Raw genomic sequence first — 21,508 nt, 5'->3', positions numbered from 1 at the left:
CAACCCACTCTACCACCTGAGCCAAAGAAAGCACTTTACCATTAACTGATGACACAGTATGTGGGATGTCAGTTGCTAATCACACTATGGAAAGCCACTGCCCATCACTAAGAGGCATGAAAATGTATTTGAAAACTTAGTGTTTTTCACAATGTTTGGAGCGGTTTCATCACCTACAATTTATCTTGTTTCCAGCTGTGAGTAGCTCCTCCATTTTCCTTCCTTTTTGCATGGCAGTGTTTCAACTTGCTTCTGTGTGTGCAATGTTGAACTGTGTTCACAGACAGCCGTTTTTGGAAGTGTTCCTCAGCCCATGCAGTGATGTCCACTACAGAATCGTGTCGGTTTTTGATTCAGTGCCGTCTGAGCGTCCAAAGATCATGGCCCTCCTATATTGGTTTTCTGTCTTGACCCTTGCACACAGAGAATTCTTCTGATTCTCTGAAACTTTAATGATGTGATGTACTGTAGAGTCTACAATACATCACATCATTAAAAGATTATTGCAAAGAACCTTTTTGTCTACACTGTAGACAATGAAATACCCCTCCCCATCTTTATTTCAGAAAGACCAGGATGCTCTTTTTATACTCTTGTTGTTGCCAGTTGACCTAATTAATTGTGAGATGTTCCACCAGGTGTTTTCTTTTAGCATCTGACAACAGTCTTTTGTTTGTTGCCACTGTCCCAACTTTTTAAAAACGTGTTGCTGGCATCAAATTCAAAATGGGCTTGTCTTTGTGCCATTTTCAATTAAATATGGCGTTTAAATTTTTTACAACTTCATCACATTTAGTTTCTATTTACATTTCACACAGCGCCAGCTTTTTGCAAACAGGGTTGTAAGAACAAAATCAATATATGGTATGGATTTTCATTGAGAGCTGGACAATGTTATAGAAGTCTGATGCTTAAATCAGTGGAGAATTCTTAACTTAAAGGGGAAATGTTTCAGACATACCACAGAAAAATCAAGCGTAAGTATAGCAAGAACTTTATGCACATTTATTGACACTCCATAATAACTACAGTGACTTGCGGGTGTGAGGGTCGGTCAAGATATGAACTCTGTAAAGAGCGACTGATCGGCAAAGTCCGCAGGCCTTGCTTGAGGGCGTGGCAGTGACGGACTGCCACTGAGGCCAAAATGGGGGACACCAGCACTCAGGAAGTAGAAAGGCACATGGGTAATTCTTCCACTGGACCAACACTGAGAACAGAGAGAGAGTTATTACTTTGGAGGTGGTGGAGTACAGACCGAGCAGCTGATGTGGTCATTCCTCCAACAGGGTTTACTATTTATTTCTGTTTTATTATGGTACCGGTCAAAGTATGAAAGAATGATGAAAAACAAGAAGGGGTGATAGACGATGAGCTTCCTAGCTACTATTTGATAGAGGTCTGATGTAGTTGGATGAAACTCCACAAGAAGGAATTAAACCCCCCACTGTTAATAACCCCACGTTTGATTTATAAGTGTATAACGTCACCTGACAGCCCGCGGTTGAACACAAAAACATTTTATTAGTGACATTACTGTCTATGGCAAGTAACAATAAATTTCAGACTTTTAAATAACTGTACATGTATGACTGAAAACGTATTTACATAATGTGAAAGAAACAACGGGAAATGTATAGGGTAAAGACTGACCACAGTGAGCAGAGCTCCAAGCTGGAAATTTGGGTGGAACTGCATCAGTCTTGGCTCTGCACCGGCCTCCCCTTGAACAAAACCACTAAACAGAGAAACACAATAAATATTCAATACATGCAGTAGAGCTACCTTGGAAATGCAATACTAGTGAGTTCTACTAAAACTACACAACTATAAACGGCTAACGCACATAAAAGTACAAACCATGGCAAAAGCTCAAAAATGGGGTTGGTTCTCGTCTTAAAGACGGCTATGATTGCAGGCCGGTTTGCTGCCTGAGGATCACCTGAGGGAAACATATAAGACGGAGATGAGTTATTAAAACTTATACTAAAAATAGCACCGATATAATAGTTACGGGGTTCACCGGGGTGAACAGAAGAAAAGTGAGAAAGACCTTTGAGAATCACGGCAAGCCTCTCTCCTGTTGGGTCCCACGCTAAAGACTGGATCTCTCCACCAACACTTGCAGACAAATTAAGACAGGAGTGAGTGACACCAAGCACTACACTTACTGTAAGTGGCTGTAATGTTACATGCAGATAGGATATAAAGCAGCACAGAACACTGCCTGTATTACATATTTAAGTTTTTTTACTTCCAACGTTCTTGCTTCTTCTTTGGGCCTTTTGGGAAACATGACTGGAGACCTGCTTATCAGTTTTTGATGTAGTTACATTAAAGGACAGCCCAATCAGCAATTTATTTTACAGCTCTTACATGACGTCTCCATCAGGTGTGTTAAAGGTTGTCTCTGATAGGTCGGCCACCACTGCTGCCGCCTGTGGCCCTTTTGATGTGCATGTAGATACGCCTCCTGAATAACAAAGTCATAAAGATAAACTCTTCAAGACATCAAGTTACACAAGTTATCAAAACTCTGAAGTACTTTAATCAGTTTTTCATCCAACAATTCAAGCTGCAAATAAATGATCAGCAAGGGTGCATATTCTACAAAGCAACCGCTTATTTTGTATAAAGTCTGAGAACCTGGTGTATCAGTGAAGGTCAGAGCATAGATGACCGTCTCTCCCTGTACAGCGAAGAGAAGGCGACTTCCATCTGGACTCCAACAGCCAGACTAACCAAAACACACAAACCCAGATTAATATAGATTTTTTTATTTAATTGAACAATAACTTTGAAACGTGGTGACAACTTTTCACCTGGCAGCGCCCTTTCACACATGGCCAACGCTCACAGGTCCACATCCTGGTCTCCCAAACCCTGTTGAGCAGAAACTTACCCATGTGTAAAAACTTCACTTCCTGTCCACTTATTATCACCTGCTAAACTCCAGGCTATGCTACTAATCCCTAACATGTTCATAAATATTCATGAAAGATGAGTGGGCCTCAATTATAATACACACTAATCATGAAATTTCACACATCTTCAGTGGCAGCTTTGCATATCTTTCCCTTGAAATGTCCTATTGTAGCTCTAAAAGGTAGGAAGAAAGGTAGATTAGAAAATATTTCTATATTCTTTCGATCTCTGAAGTGCTGTTTCTAACCTGAAAAGGGCCGATGGTGTAGAAGCCAGGACATGGCTGCCATCAGGGGACCAGGACAGGAAGGTGACCCCGCCTCCTCCAACACGCTGAAGCGGCACACAGCTTTCTGAAGCAACATCCCAAACCTGAAAGACACATTGATACGAAGAGTACAACAGCCCGAGACCACAGCAATACAGTAAGAATGTCAGTCTTATGAGATCAATTGGACTTAAAGTTGAAGCGGTTGCCTCGTACCATCATTGCAGTATCCATGGGCGAAGCCGACACAAGGAGGGATCCACTTGGAGACCAGGCGATGGAAGTGACGGGAGAGTGACCGGGATGAGACAAAACTTGAGCACAACCAGATGAAGGCCTGGATGGGTCGAGAGGAAGAAGAGCACAGCACAAGAAAAGAGTTTCAGGCTTTCAGCAGTGTTCACAAAATTAAATTTAAAGAGGTGGTATTATGGTTTTTGGCTTTTTTCCTCTCCTTTATTGAGTTATCTATCTTTTTTGTGCATGTAATAGGTTTGCAAAGTGAAAAAGCCCAAAGTCCACCCCAAAGGGAGTTCCCATCTCCCACAGACAACTGCTCTGACTGAAAACAGCTCGTTTGTAGTCCAGCCTTTACTTCCCTTTCTTGTGACATCACAAAGAAAATACGTGTCATAATACTTTCTGAGCGACTAGTCTGACTCACCCTCAAGAACACTGGTGGAAAAACACTGAGCTGCCGCACCTCTCCTCTACCTTCCAAACACTAGCTACCCTCCAAGCAGTCAATGGTCAGAAAGTTGTTACTGTGATGTAGAGACAGAGCTCGGTTAAAACTTTATGGATGAAAGATACTTTTATTACAGATTAATAACTCACCACTCTGAAACTCTTGCTCCAGTCCAAATTGCCAACCCGGTCAGCAAAATGTAGCCTACAGCTGAATCTGCGCTGTTTACCGGCCTTTCGCTGACCTGTCTTTCTCTGCTTCTGATTGGCTAGTAGTCCTTAACTAGGAACTGCGCATGTGCAACTCTCAACAAAGATCACTTAGAGACAAGATGTATCACTTCATAGCTAAAACGAAGCCTTCAACACAGGGCGAAAAGAGGAGCTGCGGAAATGTGCAGTATGACAAAAAATATGGTGTTTTTTGAAAATTAAACCATGTAAACCTGTTCAGGTACTACCCCTGAATAGGATATTGAACCTGAAAATGAGCATAATACCACCTCTTTAAGACTACCACATAATCCTATAAAACCAGTAGAGACAATACGGCCTAGAAATACTTAAATACTTATTAAATTATTCTTCCAGACAAGCGAGGACTTCCAGGTCTGAAAAGTGAAGCCAAAGCAGAAGTGCTGTACACCTGCACTCTTTCTGCCAGCCAGCAGGGGGCAACTCCTCTGGCTGCAAAAAGAAGTCCAACTGCATTGGACCTAATAGCAAAATGACCCTACTTCTCACCTGATTTATTACATCAGTAAAAAACTGTCCTAATAAGTTTATGGTCTCAATCACTAGTTTCAAGTTTTCATCAATACTGCATGATGTTTATTTAGTAAATTATGGTCCCATTTAGAGGACAAAAGACAATAAAGCAGGGTATGCTTTAGGGCATGGCCATCTTGTGACTGACAAGTCACAACCATGGTGACCTGTCAATCAGGATAGAGGCGATTCGTGTCCTCTGCACTGCGCAAATTTAACCAGTGATGTTGATAAACCTTATTAGGAGTCAGCTGCTCATTTTTACAGTAAGTACTTTTTGTTTAAGCCCGTTTTTCGCTAGCCAAATTTAACATCCCGGTTAACATCACAGTTAACGAGAATTACGGATCCCAAACTCAAGGCTTCAAAACTGTAGTCCACAAATCAATGAGTGTCACGATGGCTACATTTACTTCTTTTTTACAGTCTATGATTCAAGACCTTTGTAAATAAAATTCAAAACTTTGTAAGACTTTCTAAGGCCGTTTATTAAGACTTTTAACACCTGCAAATACATTAAGAGTTTACACACCTGGTTGACAGTGAGCAGGGGTCCACGTGCCAGACAAGTAAACAGTTTTGACATGCGACAGCAAGGGCAGACGCACACAGCGGCTTCCACTGCACTGCTGCAACACTCCTCTGTAGACGGTGCTTCAATGTGGGGGTTGTGGCACTGAGAGATAAAAAAAGTACAAAAGGAAACTTAGCGGTGACAACAGCCCTGTCACAGAATGACTGAGGTCAAAGAACACTGGTGCTCTAAGAGGCTGACATGAAGTCAAGAGCATGGAGCCTGTCCTGGAGACATACAGCGTTGTTGTGATTGTGATCAGAGGTTCCCTGTTGCATCAAAGTACTTATAAAGACCAGCACAGTCATTCTGTTATCCTGAAAAGTGAACAGATAGGTAAACATTTCTACATGATTTTTAGCCCGATTTGCCGATCAGCGAGCTTGGCGACCGTCAGGCTGTGATCAGGGGTAAATCTGCAGTCGCCAGTCGTTATGTGTGAACTACTCAACCATGCATCAAAACGGCTCCCCGACACATCGCTGACGCCAGCCAGATATCAAGCATGCCAAATATCTGGAGGAGAGCAGTTAGCTGGCGGAGCAGGCAGCTACCTTTTCACCGCAAAACACTTTTTACTCACCTCCAGCTCTCTCTGTAGCACAGACAATCCCTGCTACCTGCGTGTGCTAATCCATTATTTCACCCACATTGTTTGTCTTTTTAATTGGTATCTTTATAATAACAAACCTCTGTTTCATGTGTAAGTTCGTGTCATTTCCCGTTTCACATTTCACGTGTTTTCTTGACAAAACATGGTTTGGAGACCAGCCGTCGGGTGATAAGAGTCGTTGTCAGCTCGTGTAGTGTGTGACCCCCTGTCACCAATCAGTCACGTAGTGTGAACGCCACAATGACTTCAAGACTCCCGTTACAAGGGCAAGTTGTGTAGTGTGAACAGCACGTCCATCGGATGACTAATCATCTTTTTAATGTGGGAGATACAGCGTAGACATTATTTCCTGAGTGTGCCTTCTTCAGAGACTGTACCTTTTGGGGTTGTAGATCTTAATAGAGTCATCCAGTAGGGCTACAGCAAATTTATCTGTATGAGGATGCCAGGCAAAAGCTCGCACCACACAGTCAGACCTGGCAAAGAAAGAGGGATTAAAGCAGAGGAATTTACTGACTATTTAAATGCACAATTTAAATACAGAATTTTGATTTTGTCATTTAGTTTTTGTTTAAAATACTGTTTAAAGCCATTGTTTAAAAACACTGGAAATGTATACAAAGATTCAACAATTTTGTATAATTTATGTAAAGCTTCAACTAATGATCGTTTTCATTATCAATTAATATGACTAATATTTTCCTGATTAATTGATTAATCATTCAGTCTATAAAACATCAGAAAACAAGGAAAGATATACATCACAATATCCTGGAGATATTCAAATTACTTTATGTAGCAAAAGCAGCAGAGCCTCTGGAACTGTCAGATGTTTGGCATTTTTCCTTCAGAAATGACTCAAACAATTAATTGACAGTCAAAACTGCTGTTATTTTCTGTTCATTGACAAAAAGATTAATCAACTAATGTTGCAGATCTATAATTAAATAATATTAAAAACTGTCAGCCCTTCACCAACATGTCTTTTCACCACCAGTTTCTTCATAATAACATCATAATATCTTCAGTAATTTGCCCTTTGAGAGCAAACACAAACTACAGATTACAAAGTTAGCACTTACCAGTTCAGCACCTGTGAAAACTCAGCAATCATGTCCTCGCTGCTCAACTATGGAACAAACGAAAAACAGGTAATACACATTTTAACGTATCACAACAAACATCTGGTAATTAAGTGTACTCCTGTCAACAACATAACTTAACCTGCAAGCAAAACTTACTGTGAGATGAGGAAACAGGGAGCCGTGAAAGGAAGAGACCTTTTGGAGCAACGCCAGGGTACAACCAGAACTCACTGACAGCCATTTGGGCACTACAAAAGCACAGGAGAGTTAATGTATATACACACATTAAAGGATATAAAAGGATCTGGGGTGCGTTTCCCAAAAGCATTGTTGCTAACTACGGTAGCAACTTCCTTGGTTGGAACTGTGCAGCTGCGACGCAACGGTTTCCCGAAACCCTAGTTCGAAATACGGAGGTAACTAAGTTGGTAACTTACATGGTACGAACCATCGTTAAGCGACACAGGTGTTCCCCGAAACCATAGTTCCGACGAACGTTCGCACCAACTGTCGTTCAGTTGCATAGTTCGATTGGATTTTATGTGTTTTAAGCAGGGAATGTTAGTTATAGTTATAAAAGTACTTTTAAAGTATTTGTCGGGTCATGGGTAGGGTTGCATTGATTCAGTACTAAGTATCTTAGTGTAGACCAACTACAAACAGCAGGTGTTTTTCTCACAGATTACCCATCTATTCACAATAACTTGATTTAATATTAGTCACCAGTACAAAGATTAAAGGACAAAATGGAGAATGTAAAGACATAATTTTTATTATTACCTTCATGTATACATTTCTAGGCCTCTGAGGATCATGGGTGTTCTCTAGTCTTCATTACAAACATAAATATAAAAAGGGACAGTGTAAAATTCATTAAAGTACTGTAATGACTAAATCCCTGAGAGCTTTCGTTGCCATTATAACAAAGACAGAGAACTCACGGGTTTCGAACCCGTGTATGTCTCAACATGCTCAGCCACTTACTGCACTGAGCCATTCTTAAAACACTGGTACCGTTGGCAGCCAAGGAATCATAATAGTGTTAAATTGTTAAACTGAAGATACTTGCGGATTAAACCTATTTCACTAAATGTCTTTGTAATCGCTAATAGTTCTTAAATTTTTTCTTCTACGTTATAGCCTATATTTAGGCTAAATAAAACGATTAGGTTATATATTATTTATATTGTTGATATCATTAACACTATTGTTGATTTTCTTGTAATTGCCGGTACGACTATAATATGAAAAGCCTAAATAATAAGTTGGCACAATAATTTCACTTAATATCAGTCACAACTGACATATTTAGGCAGAATATGACAACATTTTGTGAGTTTCCTGCTGTGAAAGTCAGACAAATACACCTGGAAACATGTTAGTTCGAACTACGTTGGTTCAAACTAAGTCCAAACCACAGTGGTACCAACAAAGGTGTTAGTTTAACGATCCATCGTACCAACATAGTTCAATGCTACCTTCCGTGGTTGTTCAGGAAATTCACCACTGGTCAAGTGTTAAAGAAAAACAGAAGATTCTGGCAGCTCACGTACCCTCCGTATGCGAGTTGGTAATTTCATTCAGTAGCCCGGTGAAGCCACCATCCCGCCTGCAAAAGTCAGAGACAAAGTGCATAAATGATCTTTGTCAGAAGCGGGATACTAAATGATTGATATTCTGGTACAAAAAGTGCTGTATGTTGTAAAAGTATGAAGTACAACATTTGACTACAAGTTGCAGCTGCATTTTTCCATTTTAAGTGTACGACAGTTCTATTTACCACAATTTAACCCTTCTGCCAATTTTATTTTTGATTAACAGCGCATGTGTACATACTGCTGTGTTTGCTAAACTTTAAAACATCACCGGTTACTCACCATATCATCTCTTATAATTATATGAAACTGAAAACACTTGACATTAATTTGACTGATGCTTTTGTCCAAAGCAACTAACAACAAATATCCTGTGTTGACCAGGCTATAATAACATTGTTATCAACAACATGTCAAAGTCACTAGAGCCCAAATGATATACTGACATGCCGATACGATTGGCTGATATGAGGTAATTATTTTAAACTGCATTATGTCATGTTATCTCATGAGGTCTCATTACTACACATAACAAGTAGGGCTGCAGCTAACGATGATTTTAAGCCGCTTTTCCATTACCAGTAGCAGCTAAACTGGCCTCGACTCGGTTTGGCCATGCTCCGTTTTCCATTGCAGATAGTACTCAGAGAGAGTACCCCTTAACGTAGCTGGTAGTCATAGCGACACCACACACAACTGCCGCAATGTAATTTTTAATGCGACACACACACACCAGCGGCCCACAAACAGCTGTCTCTTGACTTGTTAAAACATTTGAACATTACTCAGAATGTAAAGACAGATAAGCGGTATGAAAACCTTACAGCTGTGTTTTCCTCTGCCGTTGGTCCTGCAGTGGTCTGTGTGACAGTGGGACTAGAGGGCTCTGTGAGCCGGCGGCTGGCCGGCCTGCCGCAGGCTTCCCCCACCGCCACTTGCGGAGCTCCTCACCTCCGAAAACTTTCAAGCACATTTTTGTTCTGCCATCACTTTTTGTAAAACTGTCCATATTTGAAATCTACACAGTTGATTTCTCACCTCAAAACTTCTCATAGGTGGACTTAGTGATGAAATAGAGTATGAAAATTGTAAAACAGAAAACTTTCTGCTGCTGGCCTCTGTCAGGCTCGCAATGATGATGCAGTGAATAGAGGATTCTCTCAGTCTGTAGTCTGCTGTGTTTTCACGTCACGTTTTAGTATCGCCTCAGCTCGCTCGGAACCTCGACAGAGGTGATACGAAAAAAAGGACAACTTTTCCACGATGGAAAACCAAACAAAGGCGAGTCGAGGCAAGTCAGCTTCTACAGATTATTTAATCGATTATTTTGCTTGACGGCATGATGTTACAACCCAAACTCACAGCCCAACCAGGCTGAGAACAACAAATGCATGTGTATACATTTACAGCTGAGTATTGCGGCTTACTTTGGCTAGCCTTCAACTCAACAATCAATCATGATTTCAGTTAAATGCTAAAGTTGCAGTTACTGTTACCTTGTCTGCGGTCAGCTCGGCAGACTTGACGCTAGACCGGGTGCTTTCTGATCTGATGCCATCATAATCACGTTGTGTTCACAGAGCGTAAGTGCAAAGTGCGACAGTAATAAAAACAGTGTGCTATATAGATATGTGGATTAAACCAAGCATCTATGCAAATAACTTGCTTCAATTCTTTTTAGTTATTGAATTAATCGATGAATCATTTCAGCCATAATAATAAATGTTAGGGATCATCTCTGTTTATGTAATGTGTTTCTGAAAATAAGAAAAAAATGTCGGCTGATATATCGGAATATTGGATATATTAGAAATCTGTATCAGTCTAAAAAATCTCATATAGGTCAGGCTCTAAAAGTGATATTACACTCAGTCGTTGGTTTGTTAAGTACACCTAGCTAACACTAATGCAGTCTTCACGAAGGTTATAATGCTCAAGGTACCACACACCATTATTCGGCCAAAAACATTTATATCAGTAATGGTAGGCTAAATAAAAGATACACCTCTGTATAATGCAGAACAGTTCAACAGTACCACAAACTACTGCCCCCGAAATAAAGTTGAATAAACACCTCTCTAAAACAGTTTCACCAAAAACTGAACATTATAATCTTCACCACGTATTTGACGACATTCCTTTTTTGCTATGTGTACTTCCCACAACGAATGTGATGTGTGTGTGTTACCTACCATGCCGCTGCACTCCTCGTCCACAGTGTTTCAGAGTGGTCAAGGAAGGCCGCCCTGCTGCTGCTTTCTGTGCGACTGTGGAGCTTCAGGGACTCTCGGGGAAAATACAAACTCAGAGGGCTGGACTCCTGAAAGCAGATTTATTTAACTACAACTCAACAACATTTTTTTCTTAGTTGTCCAGGTCGTGCAGTGATTTTGGACCCCTGCCATAACTTAACCCCCCTCAGAAATCAGGTTACTTCAACTAACTTAAGCACACTGAAAACATGATCATTCTTAAGTCGTCGTGAGATTATAAATTATATCTAATCGTTGTAACGACGGCAGATTGTATCAGACCTGTTGTAGTCGGTCTTCAGAAGTGGTTCCTGATACCAGCTGGTTGTTGGACTCACACAGAGTGGTCTGTCCGGAGGGCAGCGGAGGGGGAAACAGAGCCAGAGAACACATCTTCAACACGGTAACACCCGGTCACTAGACCCTGGAAACACACGATGGGTCAGTCAGGAAAACACAGCGAGTTAGTATTGGATGACACCTCAACAGCTGACAGTAACGTTAAACACGGGTTAGCTAGCATAGCTGGCTCCAGCTAACTGCTTTGATGTCGGCCTGGGTTTGGTAACAGTAACAGTTGCTCTAACGTTACGTTTTATACGCCGTGAAAATTACCTTGTAGTGTATCCTGTTTAGCGTGATCAATTATCGCCCGCTGTGTTTCCAAACAACAAAATTACAGTACATGCTGTGTTGTTGTGACACTAGCTGTTCTTTACTTTAAGTTAGTCCCGCCGCGTTGGCTACGGCACGCCAGAGGGACAAACAGTGCGGAGTTCCGTACGAAGCCAGGGCTGATGTGCTGCCCCCTTCAGGACATAGAGCGACATTGCAGCCACACTGATGCAAACAGGTACAAACTCTTCATTTTTACACTTCTTCTTACCGAGCTGTTTTCATATGGATTTACATTTTCATTACATATCGTTCATTATCATGTTATTGACCAAATTATAAGGCTAAACTAGCAACTGATTAGTGATTATGATACGATAAGAAAAAAAGTTAGAACTTTTTGTCCTGAAGGAAATTGTTGCACATCAGATTGCAAATATATAAAGTGTGGATACAAAATATTAATTAGGTGCAAATCCAGAATATACACAGGTTAGCGGTAAGGGGCCATTCTGTGTGGGCATACATATAGATAGGCCAGTAATCTATATATATGTAGATATGATGTCAAGTGCAGGTGAGTATGGTGAATTTGGATTAATTTCCATGATTTCCATGAGGACAAAGATGCTGTCTTTCCCTCATCACCAGGCAGGGCAAAGAACACCAGCATCCCTGGAGCCAGCAGGTATTCAGCGTGTCTTGCTCAAGGACACATAAGCAGCAGGAGCAGCAGCAGCAGCAGCAGCAGCAGCAGGGCCGATGCTGGCTGACACAGGTCTGGACAGTCTGGTTGGAGCACGGCTCAAACATAGAAATCAGTGAATGAAATGCTCCCACAACGGCACATTTTGGGAAACTGATTCCGTGTGTGTCTGTGTGTGTGTGTTTGCAGAGAGTGGTGGTAGCGCCCCCTTGCGGCTCAACTCACATTTCTGTGACGTCAATTCAGCACTGGGAAGGAGACAGCTCCCTCCCCCAAAAAACCCAGCGCGCCTCACGTTGCATGGGTCCCCAGTTATTGATAACACAATTTGCCCGCTGGGATCCATCCCAGTAACGTGAAACTCGTGGATACAGGGACTGGAAATACAACAGAGATCCCGGGCCGAAGAAAAACAACGATTCGCTCGTTATCGCCGACAAATAGAAAGCCGAGCCCACCCCTTCACTTGACAACGCGACATCAACCAGGCAGAAAGGTAGGGGAATGTCATACTATCCGGTTAAATGCTGATAAGAAATCAGGTATCAGAGGATGTTTAGGTATGATGCCGTTGCTTGGTGCGGTAGCCTTCACGCTGCTCACACTGCACCAATGAACTGATGCTGCCAAGAAACGAATCATCGTCGATGAATGCTAGAAAATCATATTTGTGCAGCGAGAAAGCCCACAGTACGAAATATTTGTGTTGATGCCAACGTTGAGTAAATGTACAGACGCTGCGGCAGTTTCAGTTGGCATGGACCATAGTGGGCTTGCAATTCATGCACGTCGGCTATGATGCTGCTGAGTGTCATCATCACATCCTCGGTTATTTAAAGATTGATCTTCCTGCGTTTGTGTGCGTGTGTGCACGGCTCCTTCGCACAGGCCCGGTGGTTGTTTATTGCCCCTTTTTTTTCTCTCCATGCTCTCATTGCGCTCAGTCGGCGTTGCTCTTCTCAAGCAGTGGTGCAGTACAAGAAAAGGAGTTGATGTAGGATATGTGAATTGGATACATGTGCTCTCTCTCTCTCCTCTCTCTCACACACACATGCAGGCACGCACGCACGCACGCCCCACGCACGTACGTAGGTACACATTCACAATGTGGTTATGCAATTCGTCGTATTCCTCAGATGCACACATAATGCTCTTCTCTTGATGCATGACGGACGACACATGGGAGCCGCTGAGTAGCTCTGCTCTGATCTTGTTGTACACTATTGCGCCTCAGACGGACAATTAAAGAACAGGTGACATCCAGGGTCGTGGGCTGTACAACCTCCTCGGGTCGATTCATTCATAAAGCCCGTCTCCACTCTGGGTAATGGCTCGACTGGGCAGGCTGGTTCTCCCATTCACAGACACAGAGATGAGGCTTCACGGCATGATTCAGACAGAATTCAGGTTAGGAAATGGAGTGACTGAGTGGTTAAATTGTGGCTGGATGCCCAACTCAACACGACTCCGCTGTTTTGGTGTTTTGCATTGCTTGAATAAAAGAAAAGTTAGTAGCAATCTCTAGTCAATTCTAAAGGTAGCAGTTACTTCAGCACTGGACAGCTCCATGCTGCAAATGGAGCTGTCCAGTGCTGAAATAAATCTACACTTCTTTTTATCTTGAAAAGCACTAAGCACATTATTAACAAAACGATGACTTATGCCAATACACTTATTAATGATTCTAATGCATTTTTTGTCATAAATCTTCTCTTTCAGGGTTACTTCTCACCTTACCATCTTCCATCCACCCTAACCTGCTGTGTTGGGGAAACCCCTGATGAGTGGGACCTGTATCCATGAGCCCCGTGCCCCTTCCCCCTCCCTGTCAGGCTTCAGTACCCCCATCTCAGAGCCCCCCTATCGAAGACTCGATGGAGACACCCCTGCCTGCACCCCCGAAACGGACCTGACCCCCACACAGTGTGTCCTCCGTAACGTGCTATCCATCGACACGGGTGGACAGGGGGCGCCAGGCGGCAGCAGCCCCACCCCCAGTGATGGACCCTCAGCCCAGTTTGACAACAGCGTGCTAAAACTACATGAACATGAGGCCTGCCAGTGTGGCGGCGGGGCGGAGGCGGGGCACAGTCCAGAGGCTGGCGCTGTTCGGAACCAGTCGGAGAACATTCGGCTACAATCAGGAAATGGAGGTTTTTTGGAGGGATTGTTTGGCTGCCTAAAACCAGTCTGGACCATGATTGGGAAGGCCTACTCCACTGAACACAAACATAGCCATGAAGGTATGTGACAGTAAATGCTCCACTTCTATACTACCTGACCCTCTGCTGTGTGTGTGACAGTATATTTGATTGCCACAGAACAAAGAAAAGTCAGACTAGTTTGTGACACATAATTCATTCAGTATCTGAGCTCATGGATGAAGCTTGAACTCCACAGTGGTGGAAGAAGTATTCAGATTGAATACAACAATCAACAATAGTATAATTAGCAAAATGTACTTAAGGAAAAAAAGTAGCAGTAAAATTGCACCTGCAACAGACATATTATCATATAGTATAGTATACATATATCGTATAGTGGATTGTTGGTGATGCATACATGTGGAAGTAGCTGGTAGAGGTGGAAAAACTTCAGCTACTTTATTTACAATCAGGTAGTTCTGTCCAGTGGTTATCAACCAAGGGGTCACAAGATAAATCTGAGGGACAAGGATCAGGAAAAACTTTCTATACAAAAATTCTTTAACAGTTTTTGGGCTTTTCTTTAGTCTTGGCATTTTTGTTTTGTTAAATAATGGATGATTTGATGTCTTTGCTCCTCAAGCAGTTATTTAAGTGAAACCATCTGAGAAGTTTAGAGGGGAAATGCTGAAAACTCACATCTGCAACATAACAAGGGGCCCTTGACAAGACACTGCTTTTTTGTTAGAGGTTTCAAGCCAAAGAGGTTAGGAATCACTGGTTTAATCTTTAACAATGTATCATCATTTATAAGCCTATTATATGTTTTTTATGTAAAATATTAGATAAATATGATGGATTAAAACCTACAATATTTTCTACCAGAAATGCAGTGGAGTAGAAGTGTAAATTTAGAAAAAAAGGGAAATTGGGAAAAGGGAAAGTACAAGTACCTCAAATTGTACTTAAGTACAGTACTTGAGTAAATGTACTTTGTTTTTTCCAACACTAGAACTCCCTTATTTTGCTCTCTGACTGCCACCATGACCTGCCGGCACCGTGACTGTGTTTACGGGTCCGACAGCCCATCTCACTCACAGTCATCTGCTACAGTGAGTTTTCACAGCTGGACAAGGGGAAGCATCATGTGCATCTGTCGCTGCTGTAGCAGCACTCCAGAAATCTCAACACTTCAGTGGACCTCATGAAGAATTGATCTCCCTGTCTCTTCTATTCTGCCCAGCTCGTGTCTCTTTAGTGACCATGCTCTCCCAGTCATTTAAGTAGAATCAGCATGACAAATGACAGACAGAATAGACTCTGAGGGGTTGTTGTTCATCTCTCAATTTTTGCTCTTATCTCTGGATAGAAATGTAATGTTTTGCTGGATAAGTTGTCAATATACCATTTGTTTGAACATGGCACTTTGTATGATGTAATTATGTCCTGCCAACCTATTCTAATGTGTAGCATGGGCCTAGCATTTGCTCAGCAAATCCCCCTGACTCCTCCCTGTCCAAACTGGCAAGAGTACATATTGACATTTGGAGGCTTCGTAATCTGTGATGGATATATTTAATTAATTAGAAGTAACTACTCAGTGTGCTATAGAAAAAATTCTGTTGTAATGACTGTGTTTACTCTGTGTAACTCTTCATGACTTCGCATTTACTCGAGTTTGTTTTTGTTGGCTTGTTGGTCTGCGTTTAGAGTCCTGGGAGGTTCCTTTTGAGGAAATCTCCGACCTGCAGTGGGTGGGCAGTGGGGCGCAGGGGGCTGTCTTCCTCGGCAAGTTCCATGGAGAAGACGTGGCTGTAAAGAAAGTGCGGGACATCAAAGAAACAGAGATCAAACACCTCCGCAAACTCAAGCACCCCAACATCATCACTTTCAAGTGAGGGAACTTATGATATCATACATGGTCACATATCATTTAATTGCATAAATCACGCTTTGATCCCCCCAACTCTGCTATGTTATCAGACTGCTGTGTTTCCTTTCAGGGGTGTGTGCACCCAGGCTCCTTGTTACTGTATCTTGATGGAATACTGTGCTCAAGGCCAACTGTATGAGGTGCTGAGGGCGGGCCGTAAAATCACCCCATCCCTACTGGTTGACTGGTCAATGGGCATTGCAGGTGGCATGAACTACCTACACCTCCACAAAATCATCCATCGAGACCTCAAGTCCCCTAAGTAAGTGAACAGACTCAACCACAGCAAGAGCAAATCAGCCAACACAAGACCTGACATGTCAAGGCCGATTACTTATTATTTCCATGTATAATTCTAGTAATCTCACCTTTGCAGCATGCTGATTACACATGATGACCTGGTAAAGATCTCTGACTTTGGCACCTCAAAGGAGCTCAGTGACAAGAGCACCAAGATGTCATTTGCCGGCACTGTAGCTTGGATGGCTCCTGAAGTCATTCGGAATGAGCCAGTGTCTGAAAAGGTCGACATCTGGTAAGACTGATGAGCACTGACACGTTTTCAAAATTACAACTTGACTCAGTGTAACCATTTAGCAATTATGTTTAATGTACTGCACTACAGTAGAAGAGCAGACGTTGTATCAATATCATGAGTTTGTTGTTTCAGTGTTTCAAAGACTCCTCTGAGGGATTTAACAGTCTTCTTGTCTTGTCGTGATGTATGATGTATGATGTACCCTTTTATTGGAGAGATCTTGACCTCAGTGTCCTTCCTGATTTAATAAAACTTGGCTTAACTTTAAGGTCCTTCGGAGTGGTGCTGTGGGAGATGTTAACTGGAGAGATCCCTTATAAAGATGTGGACTCGTCTGCCATCATCTGGGGTGTGGGAAACAACAGCCTTCAGCTACCCGTACCCGAGAGCTGCCCTGATGGCTTCAAGATCCTCCTCAGGCAGTGCTGGTGAGTAATGCCTGGAAATGGACAGTTAGAGTGAGGAAAAAGAAGGCAAAAGAGAAGCAGAAAATGAGCAGATTAGAGTAGTAGAAGCAGGGGTGGAGAGTAGATGCATGGGGAGGCGTTCGTCTGTGGTATAAGGACTTTATTGGTTTTACAGTGCACTGCAAATGTAATGTCCACAGCCGTCTTTCCCGTCTTTAATTTGCAGGAACTGCAAGCCCAGGAACAGGCCCTCTTTCCGTCAGATCCTACTTCATCTGGATATAGCGTCAGCTGATGTACTGTCCACTCCACAAGAGACATACTTCAAGTCTCAGGTATGGTTTCGTCTCCGAATCTGAATATTGAAGATCAGTAGATGGAAAGACATACAAATCATACATTTAAATATGCAGACAGGATGTACACAAATGCACATGCATCCCCACATGCTTGCACAGTAATCAGACATCAGACAGTAATGGCCATACAAAAGTAGTCAGCTCTGGCTAGAAAGGAGCTGGTTAACAGAAATGTGCTCTCATCAGGCTGAATGGCGAGAAGAGGTGAAACAGCACTTTGAGAAGATTAAATCTGAGGGTACTTGTCTCCACCGGCTCGATGAGGAGCTGATTAACCGACGCAGAGAGGAGCTCAGGTCTGATTTTTACTTTTGGATCTCACATACACAGTTTCATGGTAACTAAGGGTGTCCAACCAGTAGATGATGGTACTTTTTACTATGTTAGCTTACATGTATGAGGCCACTTTCACTCTGTCCCATTTCTCCATGTTAATCCTTTGTCCGCACTGTGGATGAAATAAGTGCCTTGAGTGCATGTCTATTGTGGAGGATTTGGAATCTGTCATGCGGATGCACAATGACATCAGCAGCCTCTTTTCTTCTCAGGCATGCTTTGGACATTCGCGAGCACTATGAGAGGAAACTGGAGAGAGCTAACAACCTTTACATGGAGCTCAGCGCCGTCATGCTGCAACTGGAGCTCAAAGAGAAAGAGTTGCAGAGGTAAAAATAAATCTATGGGTATATTTTTGTTAAATGCTAACATTATTTACATAATTAATAAACTACAATGCATTTACACTTTGAGGTCATTTGGTATTTTCTTCCCAGGAGAGAGCAGTCTTTGGATAAGAAGTATCCAGGTTTGTTTAAGCACCACAGCTCCAGGCAGAGCAGCTCCTCCAACTCCATGGACAAACTCATCAAGAAGAGAAATGTCCCCCAGAAACTGCCTTCGGCAAAGAGGTGTGAGATCTCATTTCGTGCGTTATTTGATAAAATATTGATACTGAAGTGGATAAATGAATATTCATTAGGCTTGTGGATTGTAGTTGTTGACTAATCCCTCCTACACTTTCAGGCCAGACATCCTCAAGTCTGAGGTAATCATTCCCAAAATGGATTCCTCCGTGATGCAGGTCACTATCCCAGCCTGCCCCAACAGAAGCTCCACTTCTCCCAGCCGGTCTCGGAGGGTAAAGACCCGCCATCGCAAGTCCGGTAAGGGCAGCAGTGGGGACCTGGCTGGACTTAAGGCAAATCAGTCCTCCCCTAATAGAGACACAACTGCCCAGGCAAACAGTTCTACCACTAACACCTCCAAGCAGCTCCTGGAGCCCTCTGCAGCCCTGCGGGGCCTCAGCCACGAGCAGCAGCAGAGGCAGCTATCCTCCTCCAGCCCTGACCTCATTTGCACCACGCTAGAGGCAGAGGGCCAGGGGAAAGGGGAGGCCTCTGTGGGCGGGCTGGAGAGAGGGGGGAGCCTCAGTGCCTCTGCAGGGTTAGGGGGATCCGAGGTGGGGGCAGCTGGTCTTGATGATTTTACAGAAACTCCTCCACGCAGCGACACGCCAAGCGAGGATGCTGCATCGTTCCCGTTCTCCAGCAGCCCAGACTCACCATGTGGGAGGGGGGCGGCAGCAGGGCGGGGGTCTCTGGGATCTCCACGTTTGCCGCATGATGGGGAGGATAAGGAGGAGGGAGCTGGTGCTGTGCGGTTGCCCCGGGGGGCATCAGGGGGAATTGGGAGTCAGCACCTCACTCCTTCAGCCATTCTATACAGGGCAGCTATCACACGCAAACAGGTACAGTGCTGGATACGTGTTCACACTCCTCAGCGTTCCTCTGGTTATACTTTGATCATTTTCACTTTGAACATTTTTCCTGTTTCTTATTACAGAGGCGTGGAGTGTCATCAGAAGAGGAGGAGGGTGAAGTTGACAGTGAGGTTGAGTTACCACGGAGACGGTGAGTAACTTGCTGTCCTTCGTCACTGGAAAATTCCCTCAAGATATCTTCTCTCTCTGACAAGTTGCTGATTTATTCAGAGAAGAAAGATTTGTTATTTGTGTCATTCTTACGCTTATTATCAATTCTGTGATTTAAAAATTTGGTTTCCTTGTTGTTTCTTTTGAATCCCTCCAGGCGCCCGACCAGCATCACCAAGTGCCAGTCGGTGTCCACTTTCAGCTCAGAGAACCTGTCGGTGTCGGACGGCGAGGAGGGCCACACCACCGACCACTCTCACAGCGGTACTCCCGACGTGGTCAGCACGAACACGGACGACAGGTTGGACGACCGCAGCGACGACCTCCTCTCTCAGGGGTCGGAGATCCCGGCGGACAACACTGATCCTGCGCAGGCTTCCGATGGCCTGTCGGAGAGAGATGGCGCCCTCGGCCAGGCCAAAGCTCAGCTGGAAGCCGGGCAGAATCCTAATGAGGTAAAGAAGCTCCACAGAGGATTGCATGTGTCAGTTTGTGTCATCTTCTTAGAAAAGCACTTACTTACATATTGAATATTGAGGTACTTTACTTGAGTATATCTATTTTATGTTACTTTATCCACTACATTTCATTGAAAAAGCTTTTACTTTTTACACCATTACATGTATCTGACATATGTAGTTAGTAAGGACTTTTCAGAATCATTATTTAACATTAAAAACACATGATAAACTTATATGATACAGATGGTTTCTCTGATGGTTTCAATTAAAAAACAGTAAAATAATCCATTATTTCACAAGCAAAAATAACAATTACAGAAATGTCTAAACAATTAAAACAGATTTGTGTTGCAGAACTTTGTCTTTTCTTCTTTCCTAAACCATTTATGATCTCATGACACCCAAAATCTATATTGTGGCCCTTAGAATGGGCCAGACCACTAAGTTGGAAACCACTGGACAAAACTGCTAGATTGTGTCTAAAGTAGTTTAAGTACATTATACATTACACATTGACCAGATACAACATTAAAATACTGCTTACACATTGTTACATCAGAAAAAAAATGTGTTAATAATGTGACAAGAGTGGAATTTGGATGTATTCTAATAGCTCTGACAAAGTTTTACTATATTCAACATGTTCCGATTTTATCATGTAACATTACCTTTTATGTCACAAGTTAGAATAATGCAAAAATCCTCAAAAAGAAGACAAATAGTTTCTAAAAATTACTTCAGAAGTTAATAATCAACAGCGAAGTATCCATAGGTGTCCAGAGAATGACTGTATTACAGCTTTAGCAACAGCTACATGTGTTTTCTTGTAGGCTAGCTCTCCAGCTCACAGAGTAGCTGTAGATTTCTATGAAGTGGACAAAACACACGCACATGTAAACCAGATAGACCTTCAGACAGACCTTAATTACAGAAGTGTTTAAGTGGCACAAGTGGGCTGCTTTGGCTTAGGGTAGAGCGGTCGTCCACTAACCAGAATGTCGGGAATCCCAAATTGCTCCTGGTGGCTGTGCCATCAGTGTGTGAATGAGTTCATTTCTGTTTCTGATGAGCAGTTAGGTCTCTGATGATAAGTGGGTGAACGTGATGTAGTGTAAAGCGTTTGAGTGGTCGAAAAGACTTGAAAGGCACTATACATATACAGTACAGACCATATCCTTTTATTTAACTTAACTTTATTTAAGTTTTACGTGGGTTAAGGATTTTAGTCATCCGACATGGATTTTAAGATAGATGACCGTAAAAACGCGATCAACGCTACTGATCGCAACAAAGCTCCGGTGACTATGCAAGCCGAGATAACTCTGCCCCATGAGGACTGCTCACTCCTTAAGAAAGCGAACAAGAAGATTGCTGACCTTATGGAAGACATCCGACGACTTTCAGAGGAACTCAAAGAGAAAGATTCCCTGCTGACTGGCTTTATGGATGTGGCTTCAGTACAAGCCAAACAGATTGTTTCTCTTAGCACAACCGCTACCATCCAGGACACCGTGTTTTGGGACCCCTCTAGCCTTCCGAGGCTTTCATCCTGCTCGACTCCGAAGCATCAGTCAACCTGGGCTGAAGTGGTGGTCCGTGGCTTTAAGAGAGGCTCGGATGGGGCTGCCTCTCCTCCGGACATCGGCCT

The 21,508-nt window shown here is 42.9% G+C and overlaps 2 protein-coding genes and 1 long non-coding RNA gene across 3 annotated transcripts in view; 1 reads left to right on the top strand and 2 right to left on the bottom strand.

Annotated features, from left to right (window-relative positions):
- Positions 1 to 978: 978 nt before the first annotated feature.
- Positions 979 to 11,525, bottom strand: aaas (achalasia, adrenocortical insufficiency, alacrimia). The gene is made up of 17 exons (XM_046056005.1): positions 11,383 to 11,525; positions 11,050 to 11,191; positions 10,708 to 10,835; positions 8,474 to 8,529; positions 7,077 to 7,168; positions 6,918 to 6,964; positions 6,213 to 6,311; positions 5,181 to 5,324; positions 3,410 to 3,530; positions 3,173 to 3,297; positions 2,823 to 2,883; positions 2,647 to 2,737; positions 2,377 to 2,473; positions 2,054 to 2,121; positions 1,861 to 1,942; positions 1,654 to 1,738; positions 979 to 1,210 (listed from the first exon to the last, which is right to left on the bottom strand). Exons 2-17 carry the CDS (start codon positions 11,158 to 11,160, stop codon positions 1,055 to 1,057), a joined length of 1,563 nt encoding a protein of 520 aa, XP_045911961.1. The 5' UTR covers positions 11,161 to 11,191; positions 11,383 to 11,525; the 3' UTR covers positions 979 to 1,054.
- A 23-nt stretch (positions 11,526 to 11,548) lies between these two features.
- Positions 11,549 to 21,508, top strand: part of map3k12 (mitogen-activated protein kinase kinase kinase 12) — a 12,795-nt gene continuing 2,835 nt past the window's right edge. The window contains exons 1-15 of the mRNA XM_046056003.1: positions 11,549 to 11,620; positions 12,034 to 12,160; positions 12,278 to 12,584; positions 13,808 to 14,331; positions 15,943 to 16,126; positions 16,236 to 16,427; positions 16,542 to 16,700; positions 16,973 to 17,131; positions 17,337 to 17,445; positions 17,656 to 17,765; positions 18,018 to 18,134; positions 18,243 to 18,377; positions 18,493 to 19,216; positions 19,312 to 19,379; positions 19,557 to 19,854. Coding sequence (XP_045911959.1) covers positions 13,869 to 14,331; positions 15,943 to 16,126; positions 16,236 to 16,427; positions 16,542 to 16,700; positions 16,973 to 17,131; positions 17,337 to 17,445; positions 17,656 to 17,765; positions 18,018 to 18,134; positions 18,243 to 18,377; positions 18,493 to 19,216; positions 19,312 to 19,379; positions 19,557 to 19,854 — 2,718 coding nt within the window. The 5' untranslated portion in view covers positions 11,549 to 11,620; positions 12,034 to 12,160; positions 12,278 to 12,584; positions 13,808 to 13,868. The remainder of the gene's footprint in view (positions 11,621 to 12,033; positions 12,161 to 12,277; positions 12,585 to 13,807; positions 14,332 to 15,942; positions 16,127 to 16,235; positions 16,428 to 16,541; positions 16,701 to 16,972; positions 17,132 to 17,336; positions 17,446 to 17,655; positions 17,766 to 18,017; positions 18,135 to 18,242; positions 18,378 to 18,492; positions 19,217 to 19,311; positions 19,380 to 19,556; positions 19,855 to 21,508) is intronic.
- Positions 15,880 to 20,043, bottom strand: LOC123974952. The gene is made up of 4 exons (XR_006825969.1): positions 17,284 to 20,043; positions 16,906 to 17,142; positions 16,534 to 16,681; positions 15,880 to 16,044 (listed from the first exon to the last, which is right to left on the bottom strand). It is a non-coding gene; the product is annotated as an uncharacterized LOC123974952 (long non-coding RNA).

Source organism: Micropterus dolomieu, linkage group LG08, assembly GCF_021292245.1.
Source record: "Micropterus dolomieu isolate WLL.071019.BEF.003 ecotype Adirondacks linkage group LG08, ASM2129224v1, whole genome shotgun sequence".
Taxonomy (NCBI): Eukaryota; Metazoa; Chordata; class Actinopteri; order Centrarchiformes; family Centrarchidae; genus Micropterus; species Micropterus dolomieu.
This window is presented reverse-complemented; position numbering and strand designations above follow the sequence as displayed.